The following is a 19153-nucleotide window of genomic DNA, read 5'->3' on the forward strand; positions in this document are numbered from 1 at the left end:
TTTCGCGTTTGTAGCTTCTATGGTGTAGGCTGGGCTTTGATTAGTAAAAAAAACGCTCTTGTTCTTTTATATATATAGATAATAGATTGTGTCGTTTTCTGTATTCATATTGAGATGTAATTCATTCAGTTACTGAGGAAAAATAATTTCCGATTTTGTATGCTCCATATCCATATTGAAACTGTGTGGTTCAACTGTTTGCTGAGCGAATTATTATGTTTGTCAGTATGTGTGTATAAATATACCGCCGTATAATCTTTTCTTCATCTAAAACCGCTAAGGAATCGCTTAACATTATTACAATAGAACTCAGATACTTCTTTAAACGGTGAATTTCATAATTTACTTGCGCTTTGGAAGCCGGCAGTAGACTTAGTTTTAATTTTTTTGACGTCAATAAGTTATATCATGCTAAATTGAATAAAGAATTTTGAATTTGAATTGTTTGAATTGCGGCGTGTATCGTTTCATTAGTGTCGAATATTTCTTTTAAATAAAGAATCATTTTTATTAAATTAAAATAAAAATGATTCTTTATTCATTTTTATTTTAATTTAATAAAAATGATATATTTACAAAATTTATATAATTAACATTGTACCAGTACTGTACTTATTTATAAAATAGGATAATTAAATTGATTACTGTGTATGGTACAATTTAATAAACACTAATGATAGTCCACGGCGGCGCTCAAAACGCTCGTGAAATTCACCCTAAACGGTTTTAATTAGCTCATTACATACTCGTCGAATTATTATATCGAGTCGATCTTGTTGAGTTTTTTAAAACAAATCAAAAATTATAGTTCAAACGCATACATTCTAAAGAAAAACGTTTATTAACCAGCGAAATGATTCACTAAGAAGACTTTTCAAATTTATATGGCACGGTAAGATTGATGTGGAACTAAAAAAGGAGATTAGACAGGGCTACGTTTCCGTAAAATACATGTTATTAAAGCCAGGACATATTTCGACGGGATATATTTGTGTAATCCCATATCCAACAGGAAAATTATGTAGTTTCAGATGGGACAAAAATGCTAAAAGCTTCGAATTGGGGAGCTGTGACCATTTACCATCAGCCCGATCGACGACGCCCTAAAAAAGCACGTCGTGTGGTCACCACAGAGAAACATATAAATCTTTGGTGGTCACCCTAATAGTGCCTATACGCCCATTAATACTCAGATATGTAGTTATTATATAACCAGCAAGTACGACGCAAACAGGTTGTTTGCGATCAATAGACCACTTTCTCTGTTTGAATAATTTAATAATCTGCTATTTTTGTGATGTAAACAAACATTTGCCCGCGACGGCGACTTAGGATTAAGATAAAAGAATTCGTAAACTTTGCTCGGTTGTTATGTGGATATATTTTAAAAGAATACATCGAATTTGATACTGTACAAATTTTAGTATATAAAAAAGTAAATTAATTTGTTACGCGTAATAAAATAATGATTGTTTTCAAATTAATCTATGTCAGGAAGAAATGAATCTGTATTTATTTAAGCACCAAGCCTAGCGCCTAATATATTCATTCTCATCTGAACGTTTTCCTGGATGCTTCTGAAAAAGCGGGCCCTGAGCTCCGACGACCTACGTCTGTCGTCGCTTATTTACTTATTTACTTATTCGAACTGTCGTCGTCGGAATCTATAGCTGTTATATAATCCTTGACGACATAGCGCCCAACTTATTAAATAATTTATTATACTGTTTAATTATAAAGAGGAAGCGTTTGATTGTTTACAGTGGGTAATGTTCAGAACTGCTCAATCGATTTCAAAAAATATATGTTACTATACATATTTATCTTGGACTGAGACAAAAGGTAAACAAACCTTGAAAAAAAATAACATTATTTATCGTTATTCTTTTGTTAATTTTGTTCTTACTTTCTGTTAATGTTAAATTTTTTGTTGTTGTTGTTGTTGTTTTATGGAATCAAGTCGCTTACTTAAATGTTTGGCTTGTTAATTTCTCGTTTCTTTTTTGTTTACCTTTTGTCTCAATCCAAGATGAATAGGGTATAGTTTCAAGTATTCTACTGAGTGACATAACTATCTATTTCCCCACGGAAGCTCAAGGATGAATCTAGATTTTTGTTAAATTTATGTAATGTTATGTAATTAAGTTCGTAAATGAATGAGAGAGGCACAGGATAGAGTAAGGTGGCGTTTAATAAAAGAGGCATTTCTTTTATCTATGAGAGAGGCCTATTCTAAACAGTGGACCGAGAAGGCTGACATGATGATTATATAATAAGTTTAACAACTCAAAAAAGAGTTACGTATGCTAGACCTGATTGGCGTGTTTTATGCCTCAGTGGTTCTTACGTTACCAGTGGCTTCCTAAACGAATATAACTAGGTAGTTACTGACCAAGCGCGAGTCGAACTCGATTATGAAGAGTTCTGTAGCAGGCTACACTAGGGTCAAAGTTATCATATCCCCGTATTTGTCCTGAGACCTTAGAATTTTTAGACAATTCAAAGGATTGCGGCCGTACTTCGGAAAAAGGGATCCCTTCTTTCGTAAATAATTTTTTTATCCTAATTCAATTTAGCATAACGGGTTATTTGACACAATAATATTTTGACATAATTAATATTGTGCATAATTATTATTATGATAAGTAAAAGTATGCCATGTTAAATTATGACATACAATTGTATGGAAAATATGGTGAAATCTCAGAGCACTTTCGAATTTGAACTTAAAAAAATCAAGAACTGCCTAAAAAATAATAGTTATCCTTAAAAGCAGCTGACGTGTTTCCCAGAGAGATTCCTTGAAAGCCCCTCGTTCTGAAGAGTAAGAAATAATATTTAATAGAACTTTAATATAAAAGAATTCCTAAGTATGAAGTTGTTTGTATTGTTGTCGCGTCCGGGGAGCGCTCTGCAACTGGAAATATTTGCGATCGCGGTCGTCAGCTCAAATATTTTGCTTTTGCTATTCATTCATTCGGCAACGTTTAAGTTTTGAAAATACTTCTTCATATTCAAGAATTCTTTTAACTTAAAGATCTTTTATATATAATATCTTGTATTTTACATTTTTTTCCCATCTACAACGGAATATCATGTTTATATGCTATATTAATATTATTTTATTATTTAAGATACACTCGTGTCCTATGCTTTGTTCTACTTTAATCAACTGATAATTAATTGATCAGTTATTAAGATAGAAGCCCGCCGTTTAATTATGAATGTGTTTTATTCATTTGTGATGGTTCTGGTAATCTGTTAATTGTCTTACCCAGATCTCTCAGCTCAGCGAACTTATTATCGAATGGTAAATAAATAAGTATCTTAGCTTCTGCGAATTAAATATAAGTTTACAAATTACAAATTCCTACTAATATTATTCTTCGTCCAATATACTCCTAATAGAACCTTGCTAATTTTAAAAATGCGAATTTGTAAGTAAGGTAAGGTTGTTTTGTTATTCAATAACGCAATACACTCAGTATTGCGTTATTGAATAACAAAACGGGAATGCAAGCGGGAACACACGATGAAGGATGGAAAGGAGCGTCCCGAAGAGAAGGTATTTCTCGAAGCGCATCCGTTTTGTAGCAACAGAAAAATTGGCTTCGAGCAACTAAGATATGCTTCGAGGAATATCTCCCTAGGGATGAATCTTACACATTTATCTCCACGTGTAGTACATTCTGTGTTGCTTTCCTCGCAATATCCGTTTCATATCGTTTATTTCCGCAGAATATGTTCGGATGAATATATAATATGATGCCTATATATCTATATTCAGCAAATAAACAATTCCATACAATTATTTATTTATTTGAATTTGTTTGCCAGCTTTAATTTGTTAAAACATCATTAAAAATAGTCTGTTGTAGATTTTTAACGAATACTCAATATTTTATCTAATGAGTATATATAACAGATTTTATATGACAGTTAACAAAATAAATAAATAAATATATGTTTCTTGTTACAGATGTGGTTGGCACTTCTAGCGATCGTGTTAGTTATCTGCCTTCTACTCTATCTTGACACAATCAAGCCCAAGAACTTTCCCCCGGGACCAAGATGGCTACCGATCGTCGGTAGCGCTATTGAAGTGTCCAAACTTAGGGAGAAACACGGATACCTTTTTAAAGCTGTAGATATCCTTTCAAAGAAATATTCCAAAGATGGAGCCATTATGGGACTCAGAATTGGTAAAGATAAAATTGTAATGATAAACAGTCTAGAAATTAATAAAGAAATGTTCACTAATGAAGATATTGAAGGGAGACCTAAAGGTATATTTTATCAAACAAGAACATGGGGCCAAAGGAGAGGCGTTTTACTCACAGATGGAGAACTGTGGAGGGAACAGAGAAGATTCCTGTTGAAGCACTTGAAAGAGTTTGGTTTTGGTAGACGTGGTATGGGAGACATCGCTTGCCATGAAGCATCTTGTATGATCAGAGACGTGGAGAATATATTGAAGACGAAACAGCCGCCGATTGTGTATATGCATAACTTTTTTAACACATACATTCTAAACACTTTATGGTTTATGATGGCGGGGATCAGATACAATCCCACAGAGCCACAGATGGTACTATTACAAAAATTATTATTTGACTTGTTTTCTGCTGTGGATATGGTGGGCACGGCTTTCAGCCATTTTCCAATTCTGTGTGTGTTAGCGCCAACGAAATCAGGTTTCAAAGATTTCGTCAGAACTCACAAGAGAATATGGAGGTTCCTTAGGGAAGAAATCGCTAAACATAAGGAGAATTTTAACCCAGAAAAAGAAGGTAAAGACTTTATGGACGTTTACTTAAGAGTTTTGCAAGAGCGCGGAGAAGTGGACACATACTCTGAAGACCAGCTGTTGGCTATTTGTATGGACATGTTCATGGCGGGGACGGAGACTACCAACAAGAGCATGAGTTTTGGATTCAGCTATATGGTCAGAGATCCTAGTATTCAGAAGAAAGCACAAGAGGAAATAGACAGAGTTGTTGGCAAAGATCGAGCGCCAAATTTGGATGACCGTGACAAGTAAGACAATTTTATTTTTTATTATTATTAATTGACGTATACTAATTGCATGCAAGGTTTTAATAAAAACTTTTAGAAAACAAGAGTTGGATGTAAAGGTCGATTGACTGTTCCAGTCATTCCTTCAAATAGATCGAAGCCATTATACATTGCATTAAATTATGTTTAGGTTAAATTAAGTTTCATGTTTTACGAATAAAGTAAGTAATTCATTTAATTTGAATAGAGACCTCGTTTTGTAGTTAGTCAGGTCAAACAATCTAGCGTATTAAAGTTCAACTCAAGCTCAACGGAAAGTTAGTAATTCACTTTCCGTAACACACTACTCTGGTTAAATGTGCGGTAGGTCAGGCTGGAGAACATTAACGAATTTCATAAACTTATTTAAATAGGAAACACACATCCATTTAGTACATTAGGTATAATTAATTATTATAAAATTAACAAAGCTAAAAAACTACTTGCATTTTCGTAATGACTACTGATGAGAAGAAATGGGGAAAGAAACTGATGCAACGAAATTGGTTATGCCCGAAAGACCTACCGCTGACCTACTGCTGGGTACAGGCCTCCTTCCATCTACTTCAACCATCTTTGTCCTGGGCCATCGTTATCCAATTGTTGCCAACGTAACATATTTTTATTTTAATTTGTTTCAATCAATTTATCTGGTAGGTTAAAAATCTAGATGCGGTATCTATTTTCTATATATTAATGTGGATGATTTCAGTATGCCGTACTGCTACGGGATCGTGTATGAGAGCATCAGGCACTTCATGGCGAGAACTTTCAGCGTCCCGCACCGAGCCACCAAGGACACCAAGCTAGCTGGCTACGACATACCTGAGGTGAGAATCACATTTTCTACAAGCTTTTATTCTACTTGCAATGTGTTTTTGCAATGTCAATGTTTGTTCGGGTGGATCACTATTCAATTTTGAAGCAGAAACGTATACGCGTTTAGTTTGGATGATTATGACGCATTATTACGATTATGTATGAACTGATGGTATAAAATAATGGCTTGAAAATATATTTCGATTCTTTGGAAGGGAAATTAAAAAATACTAAAGCTAGTAGGAACAATGAGGGATTTAGACATTTTAATGCAATTACAAATTATCAGTCGACCTTATGCTCGGTAAAAACAGAACAACTCCACGAAAGTATAAGCACAAAAGTAGAAAATTATTAAAATTAGTCTTAGTCTTCATCTTCATCATCCTCCTTCTTGGTAAAGGAAGTCACGACCTTTAAACACATAACTTCTTTGGGTCCATTGAAGGCATATATTATGGCCTCGAAGACTCCGTATATCGCCTCTTCAAACAGGCTGCTGTAGTCGAAAGGAAAGCTAGACACGCAGTATTCACCCTGGGAAAATCATCTGCATTAATCATTAAATAAGACCATGCACATATTTTTGGGGTTCCGAATCTATGAAGATGAAAACAAGCGCAAACAGACAAATGACGACAGGACAATCATAATTTTAATTTATTGAGTTTTGTCGTAACTCGTAGAACAAACGTTGTTATGTATAATGTCAGTTATCTAGTTCTGCGAACTTCTTTATGTTTTGAACTGTAATTAACATTTTCATTGAGGAATCAAAATCTACTTTCAGTTGAACTCGATTCATGAAATTTAGTATGTACATAAAATAAGCGTGCCCGAAGCCCGTGATATGCGAGTTTCACTCGCCATTACCGGTTGTTCCGCTAGGCTGAATAAAGTGTGCGTATGTGTCTGTCACAACACTTTTGACGGTTTAGCTTGAGACTCAAATAGAGCGGGGCCTGGACGCAGGTGATCTGCCGTGGACCAGGTATTCTTCTTAGCGATTCCACGCGCTCTTCAACGATATCAGACTTTCTTGGATAGTGTTGTGCTATGTCGATGGCCAACATTACCATTTGTGTATTACAGTTGGACTTACAGTCCGATAGATCCGGATCAGGATAAATGGTGGCAAAGTGTTTCTATTTCAAAACCTCAAAGAAAACATTTTGCTGATTCCATAAGAAAAAATCTAGACTAGAATACAAACAAATAGAATAGGTTACCTCTTGAACGGGGCACTCAGCCGGCTCCAATTTCCACCCTTCTAGTAACATTTTGAACAGAGTCGGCATAGTCTCGTCCATAAAGGTGCAGAAACTATCACACGTGTAGAGGAAGAACGGCTTGCAGCCACCTTCCACCTCTTTGCAGACCTCCATTCTAATCTGTTACCATAAACCATAATTAGTTATAGATCGACGCGTACTCCTGTTGGATGTAGTCGCAGAGATTTATATTACCGCAAGGAAAAACTGGCAAAGTACAGACAACAGCACATCAACCTGTCTAAATTCATAGCAAATTCGCAACTATTGACGATGATGAGCTCCGTGGCGTAGTGTTGTCCCCGTCCACTATCTGGGAGTCCAGGGTTCGTTTTCTCAGCGCAAAATTTTTGTATACCTGTTGTCACAAATAATGGCCTTTGGTTTTGGATGTGTAATGTCCGTTTATGTGTTTGTGTGAAATGTATCTATACCTAATTTCATCAAAATCGATCCAGTGGTCCGTGAAAGTGAGGCAGAGAGACGAGACTTACAATCTCAAGTTTAATATGGATATTTTTTTAAATTATTTTGTACATTTTTTTAGTAACCACAAAATGACTGGTCTGTGGCACTCTTGCAGCTAAATTTAATTGAAAAAATTCTACGTCCTCAAATAAAATTATACATACAGCCATGTCCAAAGTGAGGTTCAGACCCATGAAGATGCAGCCATCAAATCCATCAACTCCCCTGCCTATCTTCTTCCTTGTCATGTTGGTTTGTATTTCGTAGGAGTCACCCATAGGGCATGGAGATATATGAATGATATTCCAGATGCCTGGCCCCTGTTGCGTAATCATTTTAAACAAAACTATAGTAAATCTGACAAATAGTATACTCAAAAAAAAAAAAATCTGTCTCTGTCGCTCACATTTCGAATGTAACGGTTCATCTTGCTGTGGCAGGGATTAAGCTATATTTTACGCACTATATAAGGTATTAAACTATCCCAAATTGACAAAATTAACCTGCTGACGTGTCCCATTGCTGGGCAAATGCCTCTGCTTCCTTCTCCCATAAATCTTAGTCGAGGGCAGCCTATTGCCATCGCAGGAAGCCATTAATATCGAGCCGCCATCTCTTTCGTGGTCTCCCAGTCGAGTCCATCTCTCCGTCGGCATGCGGCAAACATGTCCAGCCCAATCCCACTTTAGCCTGGCCAACTTGGCGCCTACGTCTACAATTCGAGTTTTGGAGCGCAGTTCGGTGTTTCTAATTCGGTCTAAACGACTTATACATAATACACAATATATAATATTAAGATAAAATTTTTCCTCTTGAGTTTGTACCCCTGTGTTAATTTATAAGCGATCAAAGGCAACCATAGCATTCCTAAAGAGGATTGATGTAAGGAAGGTTAATTTTTAAAGCTTACCCTGAGATTTGGGGCGTCAAAGCTGCGAATGTAACCGAAGAAACGGCAAAGATGAGATAGTGATTTATTTTGTGAATTTGAGATTTAATTTTCCTGTTCGTGTTTATTCTGAAGGAACAGAAATAGAAAACAAAAAAAGAACTTACCACGTTGTCTTCGCAATAAGCGTAACAGGTGAAATGAATCAGGAACGCAATAAATATCCATGATGTTCCCATGACCAAATGATACTGATATACTATGCTTGTAATTGCGACAAATCATATTTATATCTATCTCTGATATGTGTACTGATCATCAGTTAGATATACATGTACTGTAATTACTATAAGCGTGACAATGTGTGATGAATCTAGGGTACCTAAGGTCTTTTTTGTTATATGAGATTGTACATCATTACCCATTATTCCCACTACTGAGGTAGGTACCTTTCCTATTTTGACGCAACGCGTGGGCCCAATCCGGATTGGCGGATTTTAAGGCGGGAAAGCCCCCTAACATATTTATTTTAGTTTAATTGTTAGTTGTTCGAGCGACAAAAATAATACATCATCTATGAAAATTTCAACTGTCTATCATAGTTCATGAGATACAGCCTACAGACGGACAAACAATGAGAGTCACAGTAGAGTCCCATTTTATCTAATTAAAATTAGTTTCACCTGTCCCGTTGGCTGTAATCTAATCTTGTAAGTTGATTTCTCCTACTTCCTACAGAGTTGAAATTTCCCACGTCGCTTCAGTTTCCATGACAATGCATTAACTGATGGTGCAGCCCGAATCGGATCCAAACGAGGGAACTCCTCAACCGTTTATCGACCGACATGGGTTTTTGTCAAGCGTTAAACGCCATAAAATCTCTCTGACGGCAACAAAAGCTTGTGGCAAAAATGTCAAAAAATGACATTTTTGTCACAAACACATGAAACTTGTTACCCTTGGTAGGTAAGGAACTCTAAAAATATGATACACGGAACATTAGGCATTATTTATTATTTCGCACTTGGTATGTTTTATTAAACACGCGATTCGTCATTGATACATATCTCTATTTACAAGCAATTAACTTGTATGAGTTACAAAAATCAACTTGTTTGAAGTCTGACTGGTAGTCAATCCACAGGGATTTGTGATTACATTTATATTCAATTCATCTATATATTTATTCATTACCGATATCTACATAACGTCCTTGTTAAATATATGGAGCGGTGGTTGTGTAACTACTAAAACCGCCTGTAAATCGAAAGGTCGCAGGTTCGAATCCTACTCGTGCCATTTAAAAATACGGCTAAATGACGCTCAGCCAAAACGTTGGACGTTAAATGAACGTAGCGTTTAATGAACGGGGCCGTCTTCCAATAAAATGGTTTGATTTAATAAGATGGCTGAGAGAAATCGCGGTTGTGGTTCCATCCATAGATTTAGAAGGGTCCCGCGCTCTGGTACAGTCAATAGCATATCGAGTTACGCTGCATGAACTTCTATGCCGCGGTAAACGGCAAATTTGCAATGAATTTGGGTAGGTTCACATCCTGTTGACTGTACCATCGTTTAAGTATCAACCGAACCATAATCTGTGGTAACTTGACAGAAACCGAACTTGTCATAACCTTGGACATGACAACTGTCATAGTTATCACAAGAAATTTTCTGTTTACATATTTATACTTACATATTTTTTGTGTTTTGTATTAATTAATAATTTTTGATAGATACATTTAAGTATATTATTATTAGCCTGGTAACCATGCATACCAAATATTTAAGGGTGCTGTATAAAACTTTCAGGTTATAATGGTTTTTGACAAACTACCTAAGGTGAACAAATGTTGTTGTGCCGTGCCTTTAAAGTGGGGTGTCATATTAATTGCATTATTTTATATCGTTGTAAGTAACTATAACTTTTTAAGATAGCTTTATTTTAGACTATCTTAGACTGAAAAAGATTTGAATGTAATTAACCCCTGTATATTGCGGGTGTCTAATTTTATCAAATCTTTAACGAACTCAGTGGCGCAGTGGTAAAGTGCCTTGCCTCTGAACCGAGAGGTCCCGGGTTCGATACCCGGTCGGGTCATGATGGAAAATGATCTTTTTCTGATTGCCCCGGGTCTTGGATGTTTATCTATATATGTATATGTTATAAAAATATGGTATCGTTGACTTAGTATCCCATAAAGTTTAGAACTTACTTTGGGGCTAGCTCGATCTATGTGATTTGTCCAAATATATATTTATTATCGAGTACCTATGGCAAAACCGTAAACACTACACCACCGGCAACTAAATTCTTTCTTGTCAGAACCGAGTTACTTCAGTGGCTTCATCAGAGTTGCGAATCAAATCAGCCCGATTATATTATAATCGGGTTACTTGTCACTAACATGGCGTTAGGTATTCGTAAGTCATGTAAGATGCCTTTAGGCGACTTAAATAACATCGATACGGTGTTAACATTAACACACACGGAAAGGAGAAGACTGAATACTCGTATGTGCGTTTGCTGCGTAATGAACGAAATTGATACGAAACTATATCCTTTGATCGAGCAGTGAATCCTAGTTGATGAATCGAAGTAGATTTAGTCTGCAATCGGGGACTTAACTCTTGTTACTTCTCCTCACTTCAATATGTTTTCAAACTTCAATATACTCAGGATTAAAGACAAATCATTTATTCCCAAATTGTAAAAAAATCACAGACAGTTTTTCACGTCATATTCGAAAATATTTAAGAAAGCTACAGGCTACGAGCATTTCGGAACGACCACTGCTAAGAAGAAATTCCGAAAGAAACTCGCTTAAAACAGTGTCCTTATACTACAAAAACGACAACATTAATTCCTTAGGTCAGCGTATCGAAACTCTATAGCGTAAAATTATATCAGGTCAAAAATTTTTATTTCCTCAAAAATAATTCAGTTGAATAACTATTTAGTTTTGTACATTTCTTATTCCACGAGCTTAACAAATTGGAACAGTTTATTTATATAATAAAACATGCCCAGCACACATCATATGAAAATAGCGTAGCGCATTGCAGTGCCGTTGTTTTAACACTGATGTGCGTTACCATACTCCTACACCGGTACTCTGTATAATCTATACAATTATGAAATTTCTGCGTTGTCAATCGACGGACGTTAAAACAGCTGAGGAAGACTGAGCAACGACGCAATTGGGTCCAATGCTCCATACAATTTCAGCGTTGTCCGAGGATGGCAACGTGACGGAGGACGACGCAGCGCAGTGGCACAATGGGGCATGGCTCTTACATGTTATGAATTGTTTTTCAGTGCAGTGTGGTTGATCACAAGGTTACAATGAAAAAAAGTGCGTGCTACGCAGGCGTTTGCAAGGATGATTGCCAGTACAAATTTCTTATGGATTATTTCGCATACATTTATACTCTAGACATATTGATAAATTATGTACTGAGCACATTATTGATTATCGGTGCCGTAATTGTAAGTTTTTTTTTTTATTACAATGATGATTTAGGAATAGACAAAGAAAAAGTTATGATCGATCGATCGTCTATACACAAAGTGGGAAATAATCGGTACTAAGATCGTCAAAGTAGGCGTGTGACACCCTTGATCTTGCAAACGTTGATAGGTGACCACGTGCCATAAGGTTGGCAGCAAGCCTATTTACCTGATTGGTAGTATCAAAAAATCAGGAATATGCCAGAAATATTTCCAGTTTTGCGGTAACTATCAACGGGAAAGACATTACTACACAATGGGAACTTCAATAGGTTTTGGGAATAATAGCTATTGCTACTATCACACGCCAGCTCTCTACGCCAAAAACTATTTCAATTAATGTTCCATTTATACGTGAAGAAAAAGAAACAAATAGATATACACAGATATATCTCACATCTGAGCGTATTCTGGTATATTGAGCTTTCGAGCCTTGAGCCTGCTTTCCTACGTTTCCGTCTCGACTTCGCACGGTCGTCGGCATCACTAGTTGTCAGACCATTGGCACGCGTACCATCCTTGACCACATCATCATAATGTTTCATCATACATGAACTGTTCACTGGTTTCAGGAGAGTCGGGAGATAGTGAAAATTTATCTGTACTTTATAGTGATAACGGCTGTGTTGATTACAATGATAAACATCGTGATTCTGACAGTGGGCCTGACACAGTCTTATTGTGCGAACACACTCAAAATGCGTATTTATTGTATTATTACAGAGACTCTTTTCTTCTGTTGTAAGTACTTTTAATTTGTAACTGTAGCTAGAACCTGGAAGTACATTACAACTATCTGATTGACTAATTTGTATTAAATATTGTTGGCTAGTATGTTATACTTTTGTGTTCCTCACAATACGTAACAACAGTCGGACTATAGATTCTGACGACCACGGTGGCGCAGTGGTAAAGTGCTTGCCTCTGAACCGGGAGGTCCCGGGTTCGAACCCCGGTCGTGGTGGAAAATGATCTTTTTCTGATTGGCCCGGGTCTTGGATATTTATCTATATATATTGAATTTGTTATAAAATATAGTATCGTTGAAGTCCAAGTCTCGAATTTACTTTGGGGCTAGCTCAATCTGTGTGATTTTTCCTAATATATTTATTTATTTATATTTATATACATTACAGCTAGTTCCACTGACGTAACGACAACCACACTGCAATATGATTGGTCCGCTGCGTCTCACTTCAAATTAATTCGATGCTGAGAATTTAAATGGCACTAATCCCTCTCATAACGAAACTATAATTCGAAATTTCCGTTCAGTGTTGTGTCATTTTTATTTTTATTTGGTCTCTTTCTTATCCACGCGCATTCTTTGTTTCATTATCGGCTGTGGCGTCCCGAGCGTAAAAAAAAAAAATGAAATCTCGACTTTAGATTTACACGAAATCAACACTTAGTTATATTTGTATTATTTTCTGTCCATCGATTGATTTGATTTTATAGTGTAATTTTTCTTGTTTCAGTGTTTATGTACTTTATAATTGTCGTGAATAGTTTTAGAATGACTTTACCATCTGAATTAGAGTCGGAAAGATCACAAATCAGTAATGTGAACAGGCATAACGTAAGATCAATTATCTTAAAAGACAGCGATGCAACAAGTAAATCTAGTGCTCCTGTTGGGAAACCGAAATCGAGTGGAAAGTAGTATGTAGAATTATCCACCTTGTTTATGATGTTATGGTTAAATTACGAAGTGCTGAAACACCTAGGTCCCGGCTATACCTGGGTGCAGCGAGTCCCAAATAGTGACATTTAGATGTAACGTGTTGTGTACTTACCTTTGGCTACTTACCATCCTATGTTTCAATGTCGCAAGATCAGTTAACAATTTCCGTTTGATAAATCTTTTTAAATCACGCTCACATTTTTTAGATATATGTAATAAATAATTATTACCAACATCAGAGATTAATTAACTCATATCTATTTAACAGGACACGATGGTAGTGAACAACTTCACCAGATTCCTAATGGACGAGGAACTTTATCCAGACCCGATGGAGTTCAAGCCAGAGCGGTTTATCGTCGACGGAGCTATCAAACTACCTGACCACTACTTCCCCTTCGGTCTCGGCAAGCACCGCTGCTTAGGAGACGTGCTTTCCAAGTGCAACATCTTCATTTTCACCACCACAATCCTTCAGAAGTTCACATTCTTGCCGCTAGATGGCGAGATGCCTTCGCTAAGGCACGTAGATGGCGCCACCGCTTCAGCTGCGCCGTTTAAAGCACGAATAGTGCCACGTAACATTAGTCTATAACTGCGGCTATAATCGCGGTGCAGATTGCCAACTTTGCGGTTTTTCATTGCAGTTAATAAATCTCTCATACTAGTTTGTATGACGCAATGTTTAATTAAGTATTCGCGTCGGCATCTGTGTTGATAGTGTTGTTCGACGATAGTAATGTAGCCGGCATAATATTTGGGCACATGTTTGAGACAGTAAGTAATGCTTTAGATTTTTGTTACTGAACCAAATAAAATGTTACGGTCATTTAATTAATATGCTATAAGACAAGTAATTAAAATAAAATAGATGTATCAAGATCATTTTTGGGAAGAGTTTCGAGAAGATCGATTCGAGAAGATTTGGGTAGATTTTTACATAGCCGAAACGCAATGTTTTAGCTACTTTAATGACGAATAAAAATCTGCTCATTGTGCTCATTGCTCAGTAGAGATTATATGAACGTACGCAAAAGTATATGATTCGTCTATGACATCACTATGGACGAAAAAATATTATCAATGATTTTTGTGTTATAAATACGAGGCGTGTGCCTCGTTTTATTATCTAAAATATTTAGTTTCATAAAGGTGTGTTGGGATGTTAATAAATAATCTGTAGTTACAGTAACTAATGTAATACGTATTTACAGAAGTTAAGATGATAATACTTTCTTTCGATTTTTTCATGTATACATTTTCTTCTTCTTGTCGACAACATATTTTTGACCTTCCCCTTGCCTTAAAAACCTTTTCTGCTGTTGGTATTATTATATTATTTATTTCATTCCGTTTGTCTTTAAATGTATATATTTTTTTAAATCTCTAAATATAGCATGTTATTGGCTTCGTAACTTTACTGAGATCAGTAGTAAACACCAACAAGTATAGTCTGGCAAAAAAATTAAGAAAATAAATGATGGCAACACTGGGCTTTTATCGACCAATCTTGATCATTCTATTTCGTATTGCAATGGCAAAAAAAAAAGTTTGTTCAAAATCCGATTTCTTAAATTTCTTGGTAGACTAATTGTTGTTTTAGTTATGTTAGTACTAAAATTATGTTTACTTAATAACATATTGTGGTCGAATTTGAACTCAGTGCCCAGTAATGTGTACCTACTGATAGAAGACAATACATTTTTTTTTAGAATTTTGTCTTTCTGTTTTTATGTTTGTTCGCGCATCACGCAAAATCTACTCCATAGAAGTAGATGCAGGTTTTCAATAAGCCGGCGCACGTAATAGCGAAGCTAGTTAAAATAAAATCAATTTAGCATCTTCTGATATTACAAGAAATCTTCCATGTTCATTATTGTGTAATAATTTCGATAATATAAATTAAGTGTATGTAACAAATAAATAATTCGTATTGCGAAAGCTCTTATTTCTTTCCTCATAAAGTTTTTTTTATCCGGTAGCTACATTGGTCGACGATGTAAAGGAAATTGCTGGCAACAACTGGATGGGGAGGGCCCAGGACAGAGATGGTTGGCGGAGACGGAAGGAGGCCTATGCCCAGCAGTGGGTCACGGAAGGCTGCAGATAATGATGATAATGAAAGTTTTTATCCTTTAACCAAATATTCCAATCCATTTTTTACAGTTTCTTCCGCAACTAATGCGTTAAAGTCACCTGTTACTATGGGGCTAGGGATTTTATTATATAATTTTTAACTTGCAATCCTAACCTCTCCTCCTATATCAGATGCACTTTTAGTGATGTTATCATTGATTTAGTAAGTACTTCTATGTACGGAGTACATACTAATTCTATGGACTAATTCGAATTGCACGAATCTGCGGGTATAATAATGTTCTTATATCTATGAGATTAGGTCCTTAATTTACTCGAAATTAGTTCTGTCTAGACTAAATTAATTGGTTATATTATATAAAGTAGGCATTTGTCCTCACGCGAACGTTGGGATAAAATAGTTTGGCTGTAAATCTAATATGATCTTTATTAAAGTTTCGAGTATCTTATGGACAAGACCGATCCTAGCAGCTATAGATTTAGAAAGGTCCCCGCGCGCGGGTCATATGTATACAGGTTAATTTACACCCAACGAACGCGGCGATGTAATGAGAATTATTACGCTTAGTGTAAGTGCCACTAAGGCCGCGGAACTACCTTTGATCTGTGCCTAGTTATCTATGAGTGAATGCATGATTCCATGGAATTAGTAGGTACTTGGTACAACGAAGTAACTTACTAAATCCTTGGTACTTACTAAATCCACGGTATATTCTCAACCTTGACGTTGGCCAAATCATCGTTTAGGCGAACGATGGAGCCATGACACAGGAAAAGTAGAATCAGTTTCAAAGAGAATACAATACTAATCAGTTTTTATGTCAACGCGTTCTGAGGTACCTAGGTACCTACTACGTTCTCATTGTGATCATAATATAATTCAAACCGAACACAGCACAGAAAGGAGCATATTGTAAAATAATTATAATTGATTAATATATGTATATTACACCTGCAATAATATAAAATATGCAAAGGTTACTCAATTTTATGGAGCAACATGTTTTCGAGAGACTGCCGAATTTTGAAAACTGCTGTTACTGTATATTCTTACAGCCCGGCTGTATAATGGCTTGTGTATTTAATTTGTTTGTAAGTATTTTCTTTACTTGTCCAGCAGCTGCTTTATTAGAGGAGATAGTTTGGATTTCATGTAAACGAAAATGTTAATTATTTCGAAGCGACATCCGAGAATTTATGAGTTGATGAGAGATGAGTGGACGGAGTTCTATACTAGGGTGGGTAACGCAAGCGACAAATTTATGAATTTTCATAAACCACTAACATTGTTTACCAGAACTCTGCTAATTTCAGGGTGGACTAGGCCAGATGGGTAACGTATTAAGTGTGGACGACATGGAAATGCACAACTTTTGCCTCGTCACAAAGCAAGAATGTAATTTGAAAATAATATTCTTGATATTAGCTTACTTGGATTCAATTTTCGGCGTCGTCATTTTCCTTTTAAGTATATATTGTATCATAGGAATATGCAATGTAAGTGTATTTTTGTATAACTACTTATTCAATGCTTGATTTGCTCTGGCAGTAATTTTGATAAGTGTACTAAATTTAACTGAAATCCGACCGGTGCTTTCCATGATTAAATGATAAATATGAACTGCCCGATGAAACTTCTGATATATTTGAAGAGCTCGATGGTTAGCGCACTCGGCCTGCGCTAGTGACGTTCAAATCACTTTCGCTATGGTCGTCATTGGATGGGTGACCAAAATGTAGTACTTCTTACTCCACGATGCTTCGGAAGGCAAGTTAAGTCCCGACTGTAATTGCAGTCGTTTAAACCATACGGAAGGCCAGTACTCAGCTGTGGAGACGGAAGGCTGATGATGATCATCAATATGCTTGGTCTATACTATTATTATAAAGAGTTTGTGAAGTTTGTAAGTAAATGTTTGTGAGTTTGTATGTTTGAGGCGGATTATCTACGAAACTACCGAACCGATTTCAAAAATTCTTTCAGCATTAGAAAGGTACATTATCCAAGATTGTTATAGGCTATATTTTATCTCAAAATTCCCACGGAAGCGAAGCCCCGGGCAACCTCTAGTTAGTAATATTCTTATTGGTTTTCCCAAAAATGATTCGTCGAATCAACACGCTTAATAGAAGAAGTAATTACCGCTTCAAAGTATAGCATCTGGATATTGGCTAAGTCCTGGAGCAGAATTAACTAATCTAGTTATCAGAAGCATCGTGCATACAACACAAATAATAAATTGTTCTAATGTTTTGCAGAAAATTATTTTCAGCTTGACAGTATACATTTCCGTGCTAAGCTTCTACATAGTCTTAATGATTGGACAGAGCTTGGTCGTTATGCTGGTGCGGTCTTTGGGGTCCGATTGTGCGACACGAGCGTCTTATCTAGCGTCTTGCCTATTAACAGCCGTCATAATGGCATTTAGTGAGTTATGACAACGTTTTTCTCCTTTGCGTGGTTCTACTTGTATTGAACTAGCTGATGCCCATAGTTTTGCCGGGGTAACCTATGTTAGACGTCGGGTCATTAACTGTATCTATACAAAATTATGTAGGTAGTAGTCTACCAGTGCCATTTCGAATAATCATCAACCGAAAATCGTTGTTTTTCAGTTTACTCCCACTTTGTGATGGTAATAAATAGCTACCGGCGAAAATTGAAAGCAGAAACTAGTGTGGTAGGAAAAATTATGTCACTGAAGCCTCCATCTATGCCCACAGTAGCTATCCCAGAGATGCGACTATAGAAGTATTACGTAACTAAAGATTGGATCGTGTAGGTGGCGCTTGTGTGCGTAAGCGCATTGGCCGCAAGCAAGCACCACAATCACATTCTTATTAATTTCTTTTCACAGTATTACCACAGGAGATTATATATTACATATTTGATTTTATTAGCGTTACAGATTTACATTGGAAATAGTAGCCACAAATTATTTTTAAAAAATTGTAGACACCAAAATCCTTGTCAAAAACCTAACTCATAAATACAGTGTGTTTTTATAGCATAGTTTAGTATTATTAAATGTAATATTATGCTGGTATTTGTTTTTGTATAATGTTTATATTGTTTCAGAAACTGTACCGATTTTAGTTCTCAATATTAATAAAAAAAATATATATATATATCTATATATATATATATATATATATATATATATATATATATATATATATATATATATATATATATATATATATATATATATATATAATGATTACGTTTTGTTTTATTAAATTTTTCAATGTCCAACGTTATTAACATATTTTAGTTTTACCTTATCCTTTATTATACTTTATATCTACAGACTAACTGTTAAAGCAAACTCAAACTCAAACTCAAATATCTTTATTGC

General features: G+C 35.8%; 2 protein-coding genes and 1 long non-coding RNA gene across 4 annotated transcripts in view; 2 read left to right on the forward strand and 1 right to left on the reverse strand.

Annotated features, from left to right (window-relative positions):
- LOC128682856 (probable cytochrome P450 303a1) overlaps positions 1-15638 on the forward strand; it is a 108508-nt gene extending 92870 nt beyond the window's left edge. For both annotated transcript variants that reach the window (XM_053767811.2, XM_053767810.2), the window contains 3 exons: positions 3980-5037; positions 5768-5885; positions 13966-15638. In XM_053767811.2, coding sequence (XP_053623786.1) covers positions 3980-5037; positions 5768-5885; positions 13966-14292 — 1503 coding nt within the window. In that variant the 3' untranslated portion in view covers positions 14293-15638. The remainder of the gene's footprint in view (positions 1-3979; positions 5038-5767; positions 5886-13965) is intronic.
- LOC128682859 (uncharacterized) lies at positions 6112-8815 on the reverse strand. The gene is made up of 4 exons (XM_053767815.1): positions 8670-8815; positions 7778-7933; positions 7104-7265; positions 6112-6411 (listed from the first exon to the last, which is right to left on the reverse strand). Exons 1-4 carry the CDS (start codon positions 8739-8741, stop codon positions 6241-6243), a joined length of 561 nt encoding a protein of 186 aa, XP_053623790.1. The 5' UTR covers positions 8742-8815; the 3' UTR covers positions 6112-6240.
- LOC128682861 (uncharacterized) lies at positions 9433-13673 on the forward strand. Its single transcript, XR_008406219.2, has 4 exons — positions 9433-10413; positions 11822-11992; positions 12586-12754; positions 13492-13673. It is a non-coding gene; the product is annotated as an uncharacterized LOC128682861 (long non-coding RNA).
- Positions 15639-19153: the final 3515 nt, after the last annotated feature.

The sequence above is a fragment of the Plodia interpunctella genome, chromosome Z, assembly GCF_027563975.2.
Source record: "Plodia interpunctella isolate USDA-ARS_2022_Savannah chromosome Z, ilPloInte3.2, whole genome shotgun sequence".
In the NCBI taxonomy this organism is placed as follows: domain Eukaryota; kingdom Metazoa; phylum Arthropoda; class Insecta; order Lepidoptera; family Pyralidae; genus Plodia; species Plodia interpunctella.

Bases quoted from the DNA above. Each gene is read 5' to 3' on its own strand.
- LOC128682859 (XM_053767815.1), bottom strand. From the start codon at position 8,741: ATGGGAACATCATGGATATTTATTGCGTTCCTGATTCATTTCACCTGT. The intron at 7,934-8,669 runs GTAAGTTCTTTT...ATTACGCAACAG, and splicing joins CTTATTGCGAAGACAACGTG to GGGCCAGGCATCTGGAATAT. The intron at 6,412-7,103 runs GTAACCTATTCT...TGATTTTCCCAG, and splicing joins CTGAGTGCCCCGTTCAAGAG to GGTGAATACTGCGTGTCTAG.